Source organism: Pipistrellus hanaki (genome assembly GCF_964339955.1).
Source record: "Pipistrellus hanaki genome assembly, chromosome: 1".
Taxonomy (NCBI): Eukaryota; Metazoa; Chordata; class Mammalia; order Chiroptera; family Vespertilionidae; genus Pipistrellus; species Pipistrellus hanaki.
Window position 1 is genome coordinate 11,199,840 of NC_140503.1, and position 22,316 is coordinate 11,222,155.

Here is a 22,316-nt window from a genome sequence, read left to right on the forward strand (position 1 = left end):
GTTAGGCACTAGTCCCAGTCCTGAAGTAGCTAGGACTGTGTTGGGTGGGAGAGACTTAAATTCCAGTGGCTCTAACCACCACAAGTCCTAGGTGTGTCCTTGGCAATGAGATTCTAAAGTGAAGTAAAACTGAGGGCCAGGTTCAACAGGCAGGGAAACTACAGCAGCTCAGGGCAATGGCAAACGCTGGGCAGAGAGGAGAGTAGGGTAGGGACTCTAGTTACCCCTAGAGCAGGGTAGTGAGAAGCCAACAAATTCCAGGGTCCTAGGTAAAATGGCAGCAATGGAAGAAAGGGTTTGAATGAGGAGAAAAATGTAAACACATATAACATAAAGAAAATGCACATCTTGTCACCTGCCCCTAAAATATTTTCACAGACCTAAACATAGCACCTTAGGGCAGGATCTAAGAGATACAAGGCACATTAAATGAAGTGTAAGGAATGGAAATAGCAACTAAAAAATGCCCCATTACACTTAAAACTTAACACGATTACCAACCTGGATTGATCTGCAGAGTTTCTGCCATGACTGGATCAATTTGCAGCCGGGACAGTAATGGCCTCTGCTGAGTTCCTACAATATAAATTTTAAAACTTAACTAAACTTAACACACAATACCAGCATGTTTACGTCCCAGAAATTAAGCCCCAAATAATCTTTCTGGGTTCTTAAAAGTCTTAAAAATAAAAGTTTAAATAATACAATTTACTAATATTTCTAGACCAAAGGTGTGTAAGACAAAAACCTGTACTCAGGATTAAACCAAAAAGAGCAACGAACAGCATTCCTGGCTCTCCCTCTGGAGGCTGGTGTTCCCAGGCTGGAGAGAAAGCCTGGAGAGAAAGGGGGAAGGTAGAAAAGCCAAAGGCGGTGCTGCAAGGACCCACAGCTTGCACCATAAGAGACAGGTGACTGCCAACTGCAAGGTCAACGTAAGAGGCATCTCCCTCCATCACCTGGGCTCTCACCATTATGACTCACTCCACCCACCCCTGGACTTACAAAACCAAACCCTCCAGAGTTATCTGGTCAGAGTGTGCCCAAAAGACTAACTATGGCTTCATGGATATAAAGAGAACCCTGAACAAGCATGACTCTCAGCTGTACTGTCCAGGTCCTACCAAAGCATGAAAATAACCACTTGGATTTCCCAGAACCGTGTTTCCCAAAGTGTGGTACGCGTACCCTCAGGGGTACGGGAAGAGTTTGGTGGGGGTACACATTGCACCGGAGTTTGGTGGGGATATGCACTGCACCGTGCTTAGCTGCGCCTAATTCTACGTTCTCATGAGTACGAGGGATAGTCAGCGTTACGAAAATTATAGAAGGGTACACATATGTCAAAAGTTTGGGAAACACTGTCCCAGAAGATGCTCAGCTAGAAAGACTCATATTTCTTCATAGTTACACTGCAAAACACACACAGCACTGACTGTCTCCATCTTCAACACAGCACTCTTCCTCCAAGCCTCCCTATCCATTGCATAGCATATATTAGGTACTCACTCGCTTGCAGACTTGAGACAAAGGCATCACACAGTACAACCTGATTGATAGGGATGTGACTGGCAGGGCTCCACACACGGAAATGTCAGGTGCCTGCATGCTAACTTTTAGTGTATCTACTACTGGCAGCTTCACAAGGATAGCTTGTGCTCACTCAGCGAAAACATGCAACTGCCAACTACCATTTTCATTAAAACGGTTTTTAAATTGTAAAAGCTATTTTTCAAAATTGTTGCCGGGACTGGTTTGGCTCAGTGGATAGAGCGTCGGCCTGCGGACTGAAAGGTCCCGGGTTCGATTCGGGGCAAGGGCATGTACCTTGGTTGCGGGCACATCCCCAGTAGGGGGTGTGCAAGAGGCAGCTGATCGATGATTCTCTCTCATCGATGTTTCTAACTCTCTATCCCTCTCTCTTCCTCTCTGTGAAAAATCAATAAAATATATATATTTTTTTAAAAACAAAAAACAAAATTGTATCAGCTGTTTTCTTTTAAAATATAAGCTACATTACTCTGTAGTGGTATACCAAAATAAAAGTTAATTCCTTCCAAAATTATCATGGTAAAAATACAGTAAATTTCAAGGAGCTGACCTGAAAATGAAAGACAGATGTCATTTGGTCAAGCTAGCATTCCTGAGAAACTAACATAGATTAGGAAAAAAAATGCTCTTCTAATTAAAATACAACAGGTTTTACATTTAAAAAGAAATTCCCAAGACAGATATTTAAAAAAAAAAAAAAAAAAGGACCATTTTCTCACATTTCAACTTTTGCTTCATTTCTCTTTGCTCCCTTATCTTTTCAACACATCATTTCAGAGAAACCCACTAGAGAGGACGGAATTCTGATTAAGTTCTAGACTTCTAAGTCTAGAACTTAAATCATGCAGGGTCCAATTTTGTCATTAATGTCCATGAAAACTTTCAAGCTCTTGGTGACATGCTGCCTCTGTATGAGAACTAGTCAGGTTACAGGAAAATATATAGTGCCATGGGTACCTAGAATCTATCACACTATGAATTTACCTTTCTCAACGTTGCTAAGGAAGCCAATTATTTTTACATCAGTAGTCCTTGACTGTGACTCAAAATCTACTTCCTCTTGAAGACCTTTAAACTCTCTGTCGCATTCAGCTGTTGATGTTGAATATTCATTCATTTTAACCTCCAAAGATGAAATTTTTGCTTCATTCTGTGACACTCTAACTTTTAGATCAAAAAGATTTGCTTCCGCTGTCAACATTGCTGTTTTCATTTCTTTAATTTCATTGATATCAGTTGATATTTTCCTTAAAAGATGGGAAATATTGTCTAGCTCATTCAGTGAACAAGAGGAACTTGTTACAGAACCTAAGTCAACTGGCTCAGGTGAGACGAAAATCGGTAAAGATGGTGAAAACCTTGAAGACATTTTCATAAAATTCTCTCTCCCTCCTATTTTTTAAATATTTTCCTTTGAAGCCCATTAAATTGTTTCATCAAAAGTAATAGTAATTAAGGCTTTTACTTTAAGCAGCATTAAGAATGAATAACATTTTAAACCTGTAACTAAAAACACAGGATTGTATATTTCTGTAGTCAAAACTCAAAAGTCCTACTTATAGCTCCTCTCCAAACAGTAAGCCCTATTATTACATACAAGAGAATCTGGCTTCTGATTGGCTGAAAACAGACATGTGACACACAAAGAATTTTTCTATTACTAACCTCATGACAAGGAGCACTGAAGGTTTGGGATGTAAATTAAGCAATATAACAACATTAAGTACTTTATATTGGGATATAATGTGAATTAAGTATAATTTTGTCCTGACATCTATTAAATAATAGTTTTTAAGCTTCGGATTATTTAGTGTTTAGTAACTTCAGTTTCTTCCCTTAAAAATGGTAAAGGACAGTATCTATTGTAGCATTTCCTTTGTAAGCAGAGGACAGAGAGGGTTACTGGACTCATGATCACACACAAATCTCTCTAAAAATATGTGGCTATAATGGAATTCAACACACTGATATGAAATGATAGAAATTTAAAGATAGGGGAAATGAAGACTTTGCCTTGGCTTGATGCTAAAACATTATTAGATATGTGGTTTTCTTCCATTCTATGGGTTGTCTTTTCATTTTCTTGAAACACACCAATTTTAAACTTTGATCAAATCCAATTGATCTAATTTCTTTGACTTTTGGTGCCATATCTAAGAAACCATTGCCTGCCTATACCAAGCTTGCTTATTTATTTATACCTATGTTTTCTCCTAAGAGTTCTATAATTTTAGCTCTTATATTTAGGTCTTCGACCCATTTTGAGTTAAAATTTATATATGTAGTAGTCAAGGACCCAACATCATTCTTTTGCCTATAGTTATCCAGCTGTCCAACACCATCTATTGAAAAGGACTATTCTTTCCTCCACTAGATTGTCTTGATATACTTGTTGAAAACCAATTGATCATAAATGTATGGTCCATTTCTGAATTCTCAATTTGATTCCACTGGTCTTTATTATACCTTATGAGAGTACCAGTTTTAATTACTGTAAGTCTGTAGCAAGTTTTGAAATTAGGAAATATAAGTCCTTCAACTTTATTATTTTTCAATAGTTTTGGCTATTTAGGTTCTTTTCATTTCCATATTAACTTTAGGAACAGTTTGCCAATTTCTGCAAAAAAATACAAGCAGGAATTTAAAACACCGAGTTAAATTTATAGGTCAATTTGGGAGTATCGCCAACTTAAAATATGAAGATGCAAGATGGTGAATACGACTACCCAGTGCTTCTCCAAAAAAATGATTTTTTAAAATATATTTTTATTGATTTCAGAGAAGAAGGGAGGAGAGAGAGAGAAACATCAATGATGAATGAGTCATTGATTGGCTGCCTCCTGCATGACCCTCCTGGGGATAGAGCCCACAACCCGGGCTTGTGCCCTGGCAGGGACTCAAACCCTGACCTTCTGATTCACAGGTTGACACTCAAACACTGAGCCACACAGGCTGGGCAAAAGAGTAATTCTTATAAATAATTGTAGCCTTTGGTTTCTCAGCTAAATAGATATTGTTCACAATAATAGAATAAAGAAAAAATGTTTAAGTCTATTTAATAATCTTTATTTATTTCTCTATTGTACCTGTAAATTAACCTAATTCTTTAAAAATCTTTGGATAGAAAATACTTTTCAAAATTTACAAGGCATTGGATTCACATAGAACTTTTTAAGAGCACGAGCTTATGGATGACACCTATAGCACACATTAGGAAGAGCCATGTGCCACCTGCAAACCAGATGGTTACTGGAGGGTAGCAAACATACTTGAATGAGAAAAGCAGAGAGGAGTCACAAGGAAACAAGGTAGCTAAAAAAAAAAAAAGATTCTTGTTGTCACCCATTGTGCCTAGACCAACTTTAGAATGCAAAATAAGCCAAGATCCTTCTATAGATTCTAGTGTAAATATCTACCAGCAGAGGAAGTTTACATATTTTAAGGAAACTGGAACCTTGAAAGGTTAATGTCAGCTAGTAAGTGGCAGAGCCAACACCTAATCAGGCCCCCTAAGTCCATTTAGTCAGTCACAGTCACTATCTTATATTTCTCTTCTTGATGTATCATGTGGAATAAAATGTCAGAGAAATTCACATAGTATAATTCCTATTTTATATATACATATATGTGCATGCACATAAATATACATGTAATTCTACTCTGTACAGAAAAGTGAACATGTATATACATTTTTAAAAAGCCAGGAAGACCAGAAAGCACACAAAACTAGTTTGGGTGCAGTGCTTACCTCTGAGGAAGACAGTGGGCAGAGCACAGGGGGATTTCCCTAGTTTTCTCTTAATATAAACCTCCTCTTTTACTAAGACCCTCTAAGTGCTTCCAGTCCAACATGATAGACCAAGTATATGCGATTATATCCTCTCCTCAAGAGAGTCCATGAAAAGGAAGGAACTTAAAGGGCACAAGTCTTCAACATACAGCAATGAATTCCAAATTGGGTCTCTAAGATTAGCCAATAAAATGTAGGAAGAAGCCGAAACCGGTTTGGCTCAATGGATAGAGCGTCGGCTTGGGGACAGAAAGGTCCCGGGTTCGATTCCCGTCAAGAGCATGTACCTTGGTTGCGGGCATATCCCCAGTGGGAGGTGTGCAAGAGGCAGCTGCTCGATGACCCTCTCTCATCGATGTTTCTAACTCTCTAGCTCTCTCCCTTCCTCTCTGTACAAAATCAATAAAATATATATTTTTTAAAATGTAGGAAGAAAGTATCAGAAATTCTTTAGAAATCACAATAGAAATATTTATTATCTCTATCCTTCTCAGAGTTCTATTTTTTACATGTTCTAACATGCACACTAATAATAGAGGGTGTAAATGTAAATAAAATACATATATTGAGTGTAAGAGCTGAGAAATTATTTTAGTATATAAAAAATTGTACGGTCAATAATACAGAGATCACTGATTTAAAGATGGGCTTAGAGAGGAGATCATAGCAGATGAGATTTCAACCACTTCTGGAAAATAGGAAATATGCAGGCAAATACTGGCTATGAGGCAGAGCAGAAAAGCCAAACAAGACCCTGGGAAAACTGCAATTGAGAGGTAAGGCAGGAGTGACATAAATATTTCCTGAGCTCTTACATATGCCATGCACTGTTCTGGGTACTCAGTAAAAGACACGAACAACCAACACAAAGAGCTTATAGTCTGGCTGAGAAAAGAGAAAATATTTGTTAAGCCTGGCTAATGTGACTCAGTGGTTAAGTTGACCTATGAACCAGGAGGTCATAGGTCATGGTTGGATTGATTCCCGCTCAGGGCACATGCCTGTGTGTCAGGCTCAATACCCAGTAGGGGGAGTACAGAAAGCAGCCAATCAATGATTCTCCCATCACTGATATCTGTCTGTCTGTCTGTCTCTCTCTGCCTCTTTATGAAATAAATAAAAACATATTTAAATTCATATATCTAGCATAGTTTAGCCCTGGCCAGGTACCTCAGTTGATTATAGCATCATCCCGATACACCAAAGTTGTGGGTTCAATCTCCAGTCAAGGCACATACAAAAAGCAACCAATGAATGTATACATTAGTGGAACAACAAAGCTAGGTATGTTTCTACCCCTACCAACTCTCTATAACATGAATAACTAAAAATAAAAATAAAAATAAATATATATATGTATCAAAAACAAAGTTGATGATACATATTTAAAATCCTAAGTATGGGTAAAATTATCTAAATTATGAAAATATAAAATATGTAAGTGGCAATAAGTACTACAGAGAAACATATAGCTTAGAAAGGTGAGTTAGGGAATGTGGGGTTGGGGGAGACCTCAGAGAGATGACTTTTTAAAAAATATATATATTTCTTTATTGATTTCAGAGAGGAAGGGAGAGGGAGAGAGAGATAGAAACATCAAAGAGAAAATCATGGATTGGCTGCCTCCTACACGTCCCCTACTGGGGACTGAGCCTGCAACCAGGGCATGTGCCCTTGTCCGGAATATAACCTGGGACCCTTCAGTCCGCAGGCCAATGCTCTACCCCCTGAGCCAAACCAGCTAGGGCCAAAGATGACTTTTGAACAAACTATGTGGACATCTGAAAGAACATAGTTCAAGGAGAGGAAACACTATCTCAGACATGCTCCTTTAAACACTTTAGATTTCTAAGAACTCAGAAAATTTATCTCCCCTACTGTTTAAGTTTCTTCATGATGTAGTGACAAAATAGAATATACTGAGAAGACTATGTGGGACCCAAGAAATGCAGAGCAAACGAGGAAAATATATCCAGGTATGATATCCTTGAGGCAGACCTAGAGAGCAACCAGTCAGATTAGCAAAAGAGAACAGTTACTTTCGTAGAAAGGTACCTAAGAAAAAAGGAGAACCCAAAGTTTAATGGTATAAAATGACAGATCTTTAAGTTATAATACAGGCAGGCAATGCAAAAAGGGGATAAAAAAAAAAGAATGAAGGAAAACAAAAAAAAACTACAAAAAGGGGAAAAAATAAACAACTCTAGGGAACCACTAAATAAAGGACTATAGAATAAAATTTTAATTTGGCCCTGTAAAGAGTAATATTTGTACAGTCTTAATTATATAAATGCTTATTGGTTCTCAATTTTTAGAGCAATCTAAAAAGAATGGTAGTGTAATAGGAAACAGAAAAAAAAAGAGATGAGCAAGTATAAAAGATGGGAGACCCTGACCAGTTTGGCTCAGTGAATAGAGCGTTGGCCTGCGGATTGAAGGGTCTCAGGTTTGATTCCGGTCAAGGACACATACCTTGGTTGCAGGCACATTCCCGGTAGGGGGTGTGCAGGAGGCAGCTGATATCAATGAATGTTTCTCTTATGTTTCTCTCTAACTGATGTTTCTAACTCTCTATCCCTCTCCCATCATCTCTGTAAAAATTCAATAAAATATTAAAAAAATAAAAATAAAAGATGGGAGAAAAAGTAAGAATTAAAGAACATAAATATTCTTATGTCTTGGGAGTTGAAATGTACTAAAATTGGGAAGTCAAAACATACTGAAATATAGTTAAATCAGACAAAATATATTTAGCTGTACTTCTTAACATTACAAAAGTAACCAATATATAACTAAGAATAGTGATTTTACCAAATGGGCTTAGAAAGGAAAAAGTGAGTTAGATCCTGATATATGAAAGAAATCAAAAGATACCATCTTACACTTGGTGAATTAGGTACTGGTATAAGCAAATTATTACAAACATGGAGAAAATTAAGAGTCATAAAACAATCATTCAAAAGCAGTGGCCATAGGGAGGATCAGTGTGGAGAAGAAAAAGAAATGTTGCCTTTTTTTGTTGTTAATCCTCATCCAAGGATACACACACACACACACACACACACACACACACTTTTTAGAGAGAGTAGGAAGGAGGGAGGGAGGAGGAAAGAAAAAGAGGGAGGGAGGGAGGGAGGGAGGGAGAGAGAGAGAGAAACAGAGATGTGAGAGACATATCAACTGATTGCCTCTCAAATGCATCCCAACTGAGGCCAGGGAACAAATCTGCAACCCAGATACATGCCCCTGACTGAGAATCAAACCAGAAATCCTTTGATCTACAGGCCAACACTCCAACCCTGAGCAACACCGGCCAAGGCAGAAATGTTTTTTTTTATTTTAAATTTCTCTATATGATTTTTCTAATTTATCAGCAGGTATTACAATGATTTGTTTTGTTTTACCAAATTTTCTGCGGTGAACATGTATTTCATAATGTGAAATTTTTATTTTAAATATTTTTATACAACATATACCAAGTAGGAAAAATAAAAGGAAATCCATGCCTAGACACATCGTAGTGAAACTGTAGAACATCAAAGACAAAGAGATCTTGAAAGCAGCCAGAGAAAGGACAGATCACCTACAAAGGAACAACAGACAATTAGAATAACAGAAGTCCACTCAACAACAATGGAAGCCAGAAGACAACAGAATAAGATATACAAGGTGCTAAGAGCAAATGACTATTGTTAACCTAGATATGGATATATGGCAAAAATACAGCCCAAGAACAAGGAGAAAAACAATGTTTATAGCCCTACCAGCTTTGGCTCAGTGCATTTCCTGGTCAGGGCACATACCTGGGTTGCAGGTGCAACCCTAGTGTGGGGTGTGCAGGAGGCAGCCAATCAATGATTCTCTCTCATCAATGATGTTTCTAGCTCTCTCCCTTTCTCTTCCATTCTGAAATCAATTTAAATAAATACATAAATATAATTTTTTTTAAATGTCTATAAACAGGCTCCTGGGAAATTTACTACTAATAGACCTGTTCTAAAGAAACTTCCAAAGAATATACTTCAAAAATACTACAAAGTATTAGAAAATAATGATTCCCCAAATAACATTCAAGAGATATGAAAATTGCCCTAACCAGTTTGGCTCAGTAGATAGAGCATCGGCATGCGGACTCAAGGATCCTGGGATCGATTCCAGTCAAGGGCATGTACCTTGGTTGGGGGCACATTCTCAGTAGGGGGTGTGCAAGAGGCAGCTGATTGATGTTTCTCTCTCATCGATGTTTCTAACTCTCTATCCCTCTCCCTTCCTCTCTGTAAAAAAAAATCAATAAAATATATTTTATAAAAAATATATGAAAATTAAAAATGATAAACATTGGTATATCTAAGCATACATTGCCTAGGTAAAATAAGATAATGCAGCTCAATTTATGCATTTAAAAAAAAACACGAACATAACATAAGTCAGGAGGGTAAAGACTAGTGCTCAGGTATCCTAAAGTTCGTTTACTATTTGAGAATGGGGTCCGAATATTAACTTTTAGAATATCCAATTAAACTAGCTTGATAAAATTTCAGTGGTCACCACTAAAAGAACAGAAATGGAATGTTTAAGTTTAAATTAGTGGGGGGGAGTAGAAATAGATAATCAACAACAATAACAATAGTGATTAATGAATAAAGGAAAAAGAGGAAAAACAAAAGCAAGCAAATGCAAATACAAATAAAAAGAAACTAGTCCAACTACATCAGTAATTCTAATAAAAGTGGCCTGAAGTGACCTCTGAAAATTGCTCACTATTCACTTGACCAGAAAATCTCACAAAAGCTGCTTGCAAATCAAATGGGTTCAAATCTTCATGTTCACTTTAAGAACATTCATAAAACCCCTCAAAGGTATGCATTGCTGAAAAGCCACCATATATCTGAAGGATGTCACTTTACAGAAGCAGTGTGTACCATTCTGTGGTTACAATGTTGGAGCTAGTAGGGTGTACCCAAGCCTAACAGTGGGTACACAGGATCAGTTGCCCAAAAAGAGCGAATTTTCTCCAAAACCAGTTTGGCTCAGTGGATAGAGTATCAGCCTGCGGACTGGGGGATCCCGGATTCGATTCTGGTCAGGGGCATGTACTTTGGTTGCGGACACATCCCCAGTAGGAGGTGTGCAGAAGGCAGCTGATCAATGTTTCTCTCTCATCGATGTTTCTAACTCTGCCTTCCTCTCTGTAAAAAATCAACAATATATATATTTTTTCTCATCGATGAGAGAGAAAAAAAATATATAAATATATATATATACACATATATATACACAAATATATATATATATATATATATATATATATATATATATTTTTAAGGAGTGAATTTTTGCTGCACATGCTTAAAAATGCACAGTAATGCTGAACTTAAATGTTTAGATGTAGATTCTCTGGTCACTGAGCACCTTTGTAGGTTCTACACCAACTCCCAAGATACGGTGTAGAGCCTACAAAGCTCATGGACAGATTAATCCACACATGGAGGTGATCCTTAATGAAAAGGATCTTAAACCTCTTCCTAAACCAGAAGAAAATGATATACAAGAAACTGGAGAAATGAAACCTTATGGCCTAGGAGTAAATTCAGCATGATATAAATGCTAATAAAAGTAAAAACAGAACCCAGCCTGCATGGCTCAGTGGTTGAGCGTCAACCTATAAACCAGGAGGTCACAGTTCAATTCCCGGTCAGGGCACACGTCCAGGTTGTGGGCTCAGTCCCTAGTGTGGGGCGTGCAGGATGCAACCAATTGGTGATTTTCTCTTATCACTGATGTTTCTATCTCTCTCTCCCTTTTCCTTCCTTTCTGAAATCAATAAAATATATATATATATATATATATATATATATATATATATATACATACATACATATATATATATATATATATATATATATATTAAAAAAAAAAGCAGAATGTTACTTGTCTTTATTAGTATAAACAGGGGTGAGCTACAAAAGTAGGTTGGTAATAGTAACAATTACAGAGCACTTAAGATCTTGATCTCCAGCATGTTGTAGATTTATGTGGCTTAAATAAGTTCTTATAAAAATTCTTTTAAAATAATTAATAGCAACCACTGCGGAGAACAGTATGGAGTTTCCTCAAAAGACTGAAAATGGAACTCCCATTTGACCCAGTAATCCCACTCCTAGGATTGTATCCCAAGAAACTAGAAACACCAATCAGAAAAGATATATGCACCCCTATGTTCATAGCAGCACAATTTACAATAGCTAGGATTTGGAAACAGCCTACGCGCCCATCAACAGATGACTGGATCAAAAAACTATGGTACAGCAGCCGAAACCGGTATGGCTCAGTGGATAGAGCGTTGGCCTGTGGACTGAAAGGTCCCAGGTTCTATTCCGGTCAAGGGCACGTACCTTGGTTGCGGGCACATCCCCAGTGGGGGGTATGCAAGAGGCAGCTGGTCGATGTTTCTCTCTCATCAACGTTTCTAACTCTCTATCCCTCTCAATTCCTTTCTGTGTAAAATCAATAAAATATATATTTTTAAAAAAACCTATGGTACATCTACACAATGGAATACTAAGCTGCCATAAAAAAGAAGGAATTCTTATCATTTGCAGCAGCCTGGATGGAATTAGAGAACATCATGCAGAGTGAAATAAGCCAGTCAATGAAAGAGAAACACCACATGACCTCACTCATTTATGGATAAAAAAGAACATTATAAACTGATGAACCAAAAGATAGATATAGAGACAGTAAAGCAACAAGCAGACTGTCAAATTACAGTGGTAAGGGTAGGGAGATCTGGGGGAGATAAGAGATCAACTGAAGGACTTGTATACATGCATATAAGTACAACCAATGGACACAAAACTCTGAGAAGGGAGGGCATGTATGGGAGGGGAGGAACAATGGTAAGATATGTACACAGATAATAATTTAATAAAAAATATAAGAAAAAATTTAATAAAGTAGTTAATAATAGTACAAGAAGAAACTGTTTCTTTCATATACTCACAACTGTAAACCTACTTTTCCCACCCCTGTATATTTCAAGCACCCTTACAAGATGGATAAAACAAGTTTTCTTCTGATTAAAATTTAAAAAAAAAAACACAAAAAAACACGCACAAAAAAAAAATAAAAAATAAATAAATAAAATTAAAAACATAGGTTCTATTAAAATAATAATAAATGTGAATCATTTAAACTCTCCAATGTAGGACAAACTCAGAAACAATTAAAAAATAATAATCTAGCTTTATGACATTTAAGAGATAAATATGCCCAAAGCATAAAGATAGAAAAGACTTAAAACAGACATGGAAAACAGAGAGATGAGGAAAATACTAATTGGCAATATTAATATCAGATAAAAGCATCATTTGATATAAAAGTTCATAAAGATAAAAGGTTCGACTCATCTAGAAGATGTAACTATTTTAAATATGCATGCACCTAGTTTAAAAGCCACAGAAGTATAGAGAAATTAAGATAAGCTTGTCATCCTGATGGGCAACCTCAAGACCTTCTCTCAATTACCGAGTCAAGCAGAACAAGGACGCAGCAAGATCAAGACGAACATTTTAACATGTAGAGCTTTATCTACTAAATGCTAAATTCTCAAGCCAACAATGAGTCCACTTTCTTCTAAAATGCACATAAAATAGTCTTAAGTCTTAATTTTCAAAAATACATATCACATTACCTGACTACAAAGCAATAACGTCAGTTCTATAAAAAGGAAAAAAAGATTAAAAGACAAATAACAAAAATCTCCATGCATGTAAATTAATAACACTTCCAAATAATCCATGGATCAGAATCTAAGTGGGAATTAAAGATGCTTAGAATAATGAAAACATATTGTATCAAAATATGTGATATGCAGTGAAACCACATCAAGAGAAATTTATAGCCTAAATGTATACATTTGAAAAGACAGACTATGAAAAATTCATTTTAAAATTGAATATATTAAAAATAAGAGAAAACATACAAATATTGTGAGGTGCTAGGGTAGGCTAGTAAAAATACTGAAGCTCGAGAAATGAGAGAACACTATGAACAACTTATATCTATATTTAAAAAAAAACAAAACCTGTCATAGAAAAACCTGTAAAACAATGAGTAAGCACACTGACTAATAATGGCTTTTTGCAGAGTGTCACTTTGTACTTCTGAACAAATGAATCCAGTAAGAGCAGTAATAGTCCTCCATCAGTAAAGGTCCTTGATATCACTTCTATTGTCTCATTTTAAAACAAAACAATGAGCCGGGACGGTTTGGCTCAGTTGATAGAGCATCGGCCTGCGGACTGAAAGGTCCCGGGTTCGATACCAGTCAAGGGCATGTACTGGAACTTGGTTGCGGGCACATCCCCAGTGGGGGGTGTGCAAGAGGCAGCTGGTCGATGTTTCTCTCTCATCGACGTTTCTAACTCTCTGTCCCTCTCAATTCCTCTCTGTGTAAAATCAATAAAATATATATTTAAAAATAAAAATAAAAAAATAAAAAAATAAAACAAAACAATGATATAGAAAACCACACAAAACAAATAACAGCTCAATGAATTTTCATATGGCAAAAACATCCTTACAACTGTCTTCTAGGCCAAGGAAGTAGCTATGTCAGCACCTGAGAAGCCCCCTCACAAGCTCCATCCTAGTAAGTCCTCTCCAAAAGAGTCACTATTGCCTTTCACAGTAATAGTGTTTCTTTGTAGTTTTATCCCACAAGCCCTAGACACTAGAGTTTAACTTTACCACCTTTATTTTAATTTGTCTTTTAAGTCTTTTAATCTAGAACTCTTGGCTTTCTAACCTATGTAACTCCCAGAAACTGCACTTTGCTTGCTATACACACAAGGGGTAGGTCAGCCAATATGCTTCCTTGGCCTTTGTACTTCCTTCAAGCTGACCGCTGTTATCAGACTTGATCACTCTGGCAAGACTAAGGTAGAATTTTATTCTTTCATCAGGAGGTACAAAATGGCTGATTTTCCTTTTATTAGCTAGAATGATTTCATAAGATGCTTCTGTCACTTCTTCTATTTTAGGTTATGTGGGTTACATGGTCTGTTGCAACTATTCAATTCTATGGTTATAGAACAAAAACAGCCAGAGATAATACATAAATGAATAAGCATGGTGGTTCCAAGAAAACTTTACTTACAAAAATATGTGCTAACTCCTATACCACTTTGTTACCAAGTGGCACCATTCTTAAAGGAAAGACAGTAGAAATGCTCAATTATTTACTTCGTTTATAATCTATTATTTTCCAAAAAGTGACTAATTAAGGGTCTACTTTTTAAAATCATCACTGTAAAAAAAAGTTACAAATATCATGAAATCATGGGCTTCATTCAATCTACTGCCATTCCTATTTCTACTGAAGCTCAAACTCAGTTGCCCTTCTCAAACTGGCCCACTCACACCTCCCAGTTACTACCTCCTGGCTGGCTTGCGGTTTTCCTGTGCTCAGGTTCATCCTTTATTGGAACTGCAAATAACCTTGACATGGAAATTGTACAGTACAATCAAAGATTTTTTTAAAAGAGAGAACAAAGAAACAAATATAGGATAAACTCATAAAGCTTCATGAAACAAGTAAATCTGAGATGAACCTGGAATTATTTAAAGGATACAGATGAAGAGGAATAATAAACATATTCCAGTCTTAGCAAAGTGTAAATTAGAAACAACATGATGAGCTTATACTTTTGGTGGGATTTTAAAATAAATTCAAATCACAGAAGAGAAAAAGAAACTAGAATATTTCCTAATGGGGATGGGAGAAACAGTGGAAAGCAGCGGGGGAAGGGCTGGGCCGAATCAGGGCCAGACAAGGAAGCTGTTGAAAGACCAAGTTGATGGCATTAGTTCTGGGCCAGGCCCTGGGAGGTGTATGTGGGGGACTCACACACTAAATGCTCTGACAAAGAAGTCACAGTCATACTTTAGATGAAGAGTGTGCAGGAGTCGGGCATAGGAGCTGAGAGAAAGGAAGCAGAAAGATCAGCCCGAAGCTAACTGTAGTTTGTCAGGCACGATGGGATAAATAAAGTAGGGCCACTGAGACATAAGGCATCTGGCAGGTCACAGAGAGGGAGGATGGTCAGAAAAGGGAGATTTAAAGATAAGATTTCAAATTCAAGAGAACAGGAGAATTAACAAAAAGGAAAGCTTTAATGTAGAGATCTATGTATCTTTAAAATGGCACATTCGAAAGACCAGCAAAATATTGATAATACTAAAGCTGGATGACTGAGTTCATGAAAATTCATTGCACTATTCTTTCCTCTTTGAGAACAATAAAAACTTCCCTGATAAAAACGTTTTTAAAACTCTGAAATATGTAAATATAGATTCCTCATGGTCCCTTCTTATTCTATTTTTGGGCTAGTGCGCACTTTTCTCATAATATAACATTTCATAAACACCCATAAGAAAATATTTAGTGGTTCATGAAAAAAGTACAATAGAGGATGAAATAGCATTTAAATTATTACCTTGACCTTTTTCTATATTATCTCCTTTTGCTTCATCTTCTTTAATGGGGGGACTTATTCTAGAGGTCCTGCTTTGCCCCTGGACCATTTCCGCCAGCAATTCTTCTTGAGAAGTTCGAGTTCTGGGAGCAACTGGAAGCGTCTGTTTCTGCGAGACTTTTATATAAAAAGCAAAAAAGATGGAAATGCAAATGTAGTAATACATCAAACTCAACAGTCATCCTAAATAATAAAGAGGTAATATGCAAATTGATCCTCACATTCTTTTTTCCCCCCATTTTATTTATTTATTATTATTTTTAAATTTTAACAAATCTTTATTGTTCAGATTATTACAATTGTTTCTCCTCTCCCCCCCTGCCCCGATAGCTCACCTCCACCCAATCCCCACCCCATCCTCTGCCCTTAGATCCTCACACACAAGATGGCTGCCTATGACCAGGCCAGCAGAAGGGTTGAGGGAAGACCAAATACTGAACAAGCAGGCTGTGTGGGGCTACCAGGCTGTGTGGGGCTAACCCCGACAGGGGGGTTAGTGAGGGACAACCAAATGACTTTACAGCAGGCTACGTGGGGCGACCAGGCCAGCAGTTGGGGGGGAGGGGGGGCAGTTGGGAGCGACCAAGCTGGCGGGGGGGGGGGGGGGGGGGGAGTTGGGGGTGTTTAGGTCTACAAAGCACGGGGCGGGGGGCAGTTGAGATGACCAGGCAGGCAGGTAAGCAATAAAGACCCAGCAGTCCAGGATTGTGAGAGAGATGCCCAGGATCGGGCCTAAACCGGCAGTCAGACATCCCCCAAGGATTCGCAGATTAGAGAAGGTACAGGCAGGGCTAAAGGGGAAACTCCCGCCCCTCTGTACACAAAATTTGTGCACCAGGCCTCTAGTATTAAACATAAATGCTCCTTTATTTTAGAACATGAGGAGCTTTAAACAGTTCATAGATATCACTTCATTTTTTCTTACAATATTCTCAAGGGATAAGATAACTTGACTTAAACACCTCTATGTGCTCCATGTGTATAAACAGCATTTACACACTTTAAACCACATGCCACATATACATTGAAGCACATATACATTTTAACCAAATGCAATTTAGGTTCTACTTCATGATCCCATTAACAAGCTCAAATTGTAATTTAGATAAACTAGGTAAATAAAGAATTTCAATGCTATTTCTCAAGAAAAACAAAACAAAACTTGGACAATATCCAACTATTATGAAAGCAAAATATTTCTAGTTCACAAATGAGTAAAATTCTCTACCCTTATTATCATTTTAAATATAGTGACAAAATGGGAATGTAAATAAAAGAATTGTTCAGTTTGCCTGAGAATTCTTATCCTATATGCAAAACCTGTTCAATTTCATGTTTAGAGGTTAAAAGAGAAGCAGCGAGACAGATGACTATCAGGATCAAAAGCAAGCTTATAGTTTCCGTCACTCTAGGAAGGGGTAGCAAAAGAAATATGAAAAAGCAGAACAGCTCTAAAAGAACCATCAAATAGGCAGCAAAAATAAAATTTAAAGTAATCATTACAGCTTATTAATGAAATTTCACACCCAGCTCTACCATATGGGGCACAGAGTACAGAATTTAATGACATGACATCCATGCTATGGTTTGCATTTCAGAATGAGCTTTTTTGTATGATCAGATTATAGCTGCCTCATCTCCTCTGCTTTAAAACATGTAATAATTTATATTATCTATTTGACACAAACTGGAAAGAGGGAGTAAAAGACATGACAGTTGCTCAAAGAAATAAATTCCTGACAGTTGGGAAAGTTTCTCAAACTGGCCTAATCTCCTTTTAAAACCATTCTTCTGAACCGCACCTTGGTCTTGACATTGGGTAGGGTTCTTTATTTCACCACAACTTGGTGATCATCATTTCTAGCTTACTTAAGAGTTATAGAAATCTCTTACTTAATGAAAACATAATTCATTTAAATTACCTGTAGAATAGTTAGTTGTTTTTGTTACAGATTCTTGAGCTTCAGATATTGCCTTCAAAATTAGATTCTTATTAGCTTGTTTAGAAGGAGGAAGTGAGGGTCTAAAAAAGTTAACAAAACATTTTAATTATGGATTTGAATTCTTTATGTGCTAGCCATTATGCCTTTACTACAGCCTTCTTTTAAGTTTTTTTTTTTTTTTTTACATCCTCACCTGAGGATATATTTTTACTGATTTTAGAGAGAGAGGAGGGGGTGAACGAAGGGGGAAGCATCAATCTGTTGCCTCCACATGCACCCTAACTGGAAATCGAACCCACGACCTAGATATGTGCCCTGACTAGTAATCAAAGCCATAAACTTTTTATTGTACAGGACAATCCACCCAACTAAGCCAGTGGCCCAGGACCTTCTCTTAGGTTTTGAACAAACTAGCAGCTGTCTTTAGGAAATGCCAACTAAACTGAAACCTTGTTACTATTTAAAATAATAAATCTGATCAACTTTCCCACCCATATTAATTTTTAATATTCTCAGCAATTTCTCCAATTTTAAGCAGTTTTCCTTTCATTAATATGGTTTATGCTTATATGCTATTAATTTTTTTATTTTTAGGCTATCCTCTTCAAGAAACACAGAAGGCGCCGCCAAGCAATTCAAGGTTAAGTTACAGTTGTGTTCAGGTACCTCCGTTCAGGCTTTGCAGGCACGGACACACTGCTGGAGATGCTTCCTGTACGAGACCCACAATCATCATCGTCCTCCTCCTCTTCTCCATCGTGGTTAAACTTTTTTACTTTAACAACTGAACTTACCACAGGCAACTTTCTCTTCCGAAAATTTTCTTCCTGTAATCAGATAAATTCATGCTTACCTAGTCTCAGAAAATAACAAAGTTCTACCACAGAATTTTTTCTTTTTAAGAAAAAGCCAATCATATTAATAATTCATGGGCTATTTCCTGGTTTCTTATAAAAATATGAATATTATCTCTCTAATAGCCAACCTTTAACAAAAACAACAACTAGTGCTTTACATTCATTTATAAGCAGCAGCAACTAGCACTGTTGAGGAAACTAACAAAATAGTTACTTCTTTACCAATAAATGCCATAAGAAATCTAAAAATTGACCTAAAATCCCACCAAAACTGTAAGGTATTGTTAAAACTATCTCACATGTTGGCATCACAAGAAAGTAAACAAGGTGTAATATACACTTGTAGAAGTTAGTCATGGCGAAGAAAATCTGATTGGTATAATATGCTGAGCATACAAAAATAAGCTTAACATAAACTTGCAATATGTATGGTATTTAGTTATTTCACATACTATTTACTGCCAATTTTCAGCCTAATGAGGCAAGATTCACAAGTACATACAAACCTCAATACTCATTTTTTCTGCATTATTTCTGAAGAAAGGACTGTAAGTCTCTTCTAAGCTGTTAAGCATTTCTGGTTCACACAAACGTCCTGTTTCATATACCCGGCTGTTCTGTACATCAAGTTGCTTGGCAGCATGAATACTGTTTTGCTGCTGTTGAAATTGCAACCTGTTTAAATGAACACCACCATCTGCAGTTCGACTTGCAGGTGGTCGATAAATTTCAATAGAAGGGCGAGAAGAACCGTATGTGAGTGTCACTGTGGGTTTTTTCTGAGATAAGGGATTCTCCTGCACAAAATTGAGGTCTTCATCAATGAGGTCATCTGGTTCCGGCTTAATATCAATCACATCTTCAGAGGGTGCTGGCTCCCTCAGAGGTTTCACTGTTGACATTAATCGGGTTGCAGCTCCGTCGTCATAACTCTGCCTATTAAACACACACTCAAACATATTACAACCAATTTAGAGGAATATGATCAATAGTCAAAGAATATTTAAATTGTAAGGTAGTCACTAAAAACTACTTTGAAATGGCTTTTTTGTTTTAAACTTTGATTTACAATATTTCAGGTAATCATACTTTGATCTCATCCACTTTTTATTTTAAAAATTGCTCATGACCACATACCTCACCATTTCCAAAACTTTCTGAAAGGAGCAATTCAAAGATATGGAAACTATGTAAATGTCACATATACCCCCATCTGTCCATAGGTGGTCTACACAGAACTCTTACCTGACATTAGTGGCTTTCTGCTCCTGTGAACTTGAAGAAACTCTGGACTCTCTTTTCTCAGATCTGGTGCTAGAAACTGCAAGGGGTGGCACTGCAGCTTCGTGCCTTCTCTCGTCGCCCCGACTGAAGCTGCTCTTGTTGGAAGGCAGGTTACTATCGAATATGTTGGTGTCAGAAGACTTTAGACTAGAGGGGTCTGGAAAGAAAAACATAATCCTTCTATACTATCTTATTACTTTGATCCTTCCCCTTGTTCATCACCAATTTAAGTTATACATGTTCACAACATTTTTAATGGCTCAATATTATTCCATGCATAGTAATTTACTATTACTGAACTTTTAACTAATTTTCAATTATAAAATATTGAAATATCCTTGAAACTGAACTGTTGCACAATTCTATAATGACTTCCTTAGGATAAAATGCATAGTTCCCTTCCCTTATTTAAATTATCTTTGAATTATATTAAATGTACTGCTATTAAATTTGTAACAATATGTGCTTCCTAAAAAATGTTCAAATGAACTGTTTCCAAATTTATGTGTTCGTTCCCCAAAGCAGTTTAAATGGCTTTAGAAAGAAAGCAATCATATGCTATAGCAAATCACCCCAAAAGCCCATTTTTATGAATCTTACCTGTTGTAACAGAACGAAGTTTATCTAATACACCATGAAGCCTAAAAGAAAACAAAAAAATCTTAAGTTTCCTTAATCAAGAAAGATTTTATTTCAACTACCACTCTAAATTTGATGACATTATGGAATCAACCTTCAGATAAATATTGATAAATTATACTAAATGGTATTTAATGGATAAATGATATTAAGTATCACATTTTAAAAAGGCTTTACATGAATACTACAAGAGCCAATTAAAAATCATTTTTATCACTATTTTCAACATCTAACCTCTGCAAAAATAAGTGCCAGAATATGACTTGAGCACAAAGTCTTATCTAAAAGGATGAATTTTGTTTCCTAAGGACTAAAGATGCAATATAACTGATGGTAAAAGATAAAATATCACACACACTTGTACTACAGCTTACTATTACAATTATTTAGGCATTATTTAAATTATTTTTATCTACTCATATGGTTTCTGGAAAAAAACTTAATTCTGAGGTAAGAAAACTTAATCTCAAAATATACTATCACATTTCACTGTATCTGTTATTTACAAAACAAATGCTGAAAACAAGCACAGACCATAACCCTGCTTATAATATTACCTATTTTATTTTAGTTATGTACAAGGCAAATTTGCCTTACAATCCTCCCATGAGGCCATGCCTCCTGAAACACCAGAAATAGCTCAGTATGTTTCACCCCGAACCCAGTCATATGCCACTGTTGCCTAGGACACAACTCCAGCAGGGCTCCGAAGGATAATTTGGGACCATTGTCAATGAACCATTTAACTTAGGAAAGCAAAGTGCCAAATGATAGACACTATCACTTGCGTCAGTACATATTAAAGAACTGAACTTATGGCAAGGTGAAAAAGTTGAATTAATTTGATTTTAAATTCAAATTCAATTAGCAGTATGTTTATGTAAGAAATTTGTCTAACACATTCCATCAAGTTATCTAAGAAATAATACACTAGGTCAATCTCCTATATTAATTTTAGAGGGACTCAAAACTAAAGTGATCAAAGGTTAAACCAGCCGAAACCGGTTTGGCTCAATGGTAGAGCGTTGGTCTGCGGACTGAAGGGTCCCGGGTTCGATTCCGGTCAGGGGCGTGTACCTTGGTTGTGGGCGCGTCCCCAGTAGGGGGTAGTGCGGGAGGCAGCTGGTTGATGTTTCTCTCTCACTGAAGTTTCTAGCTCTCTGTCTCTCTCTCTTCCTCTCTGTAAAATATCAATAAAATATATTTTAAAAAAAAGGTTAAACCAGAAGTCAGGTCATAAAAATGTACATGAAACAAGTACCTGGACTGCTGAAGACTTTAAAAAAAGCACTCACGATAATGGTCATTTCCCCAGGCAAAACACCTTGATCTTTTTTGGGAGGTACGGAGGGTACATTTTGGGGACAAGCTGTAAACAAGTGGGTTAGGTCACGCACACTATGTACTAAAACATTTGAGGATCAACCACTGTACATCATGTTCTCCAAAACTATAATACAAACTAGAGAATCCTGGGTGGCATTTCAAGCAAGTTTCAGAAGGATTGTAAAGCATTCATTTACCTCCTGGGGCAAAATCACCTTCAAGATAAGCTTTTGGTTTAATGGCAGAAAGTTAACCAGCTTCTTCATATTCCTCCTTAGTGCCTCCTATTCCCTGTCCCAGTCTCCGGCCTTTCACATTAAGCAGGCCGTTCCGCTCGCTCACTTTCTGCTCCATCATCCGCTTGTGCTGTAACTGGTGGTCTCCAGTG

At 36.9% G+C, this 22,316-nt stretch overlaps 1 protein-coding gene across 10 annotated transcripts in view; it reads right to left on the reverse strand.

The window, feature by feature from the left end:
• Positions 1 to 22,316, reverse strand: part of ZC3H14 (zinc finger CCCH-type containing 14) — a 43,521-nt gene that overhangs the window by 15,884 nt on the left and 5,321 nt on the right. For 8 of the 10 annotated variants that reach the window (XR_014795014.1, XM_084883932.1, XM_084883937.1 and 5 more), the window contains exons 4-10: positions 20,564 to 20,604; positions 19,925 to 20,120; positions 19,186 to 19,615; positions 18,489 to 18,649; positions 17,802 to 17,902; positions 15,841 to 15,996; positions 502 to 576 (exon numbers count right to left, since the gene is read on the reverse strand). Coding sequence is in view for 9 of the 10 variants with exons in the window: in XM_084883932.1 (XP_084740058.1) it covers positions 502 to 576; positions 15,841 to 15,996; positions 17,802 to 17,902; positions 18,489 to 18,649; positions 19,186 to 19,615; positions 19,925 to 20,120; positions 20,564 to 20,604 (1,160 nt within the window). In the remaining variant the exon portion in view is untranslated. The remainder of the gene's footprint in view (positions 1 to 501; positions 577 to 15,840; positions 15,997 to 17,801; positions 17,903 to 18,488; positions 18,650 to 19,185; positions 19,616 to 19,924; positions 20,121 to 20,563; positions 20,605 to 22,316) is intronic. The other 2 variants (XM_084883931.1, XM_084883938.1) reach the window with 1 other exon arrangement.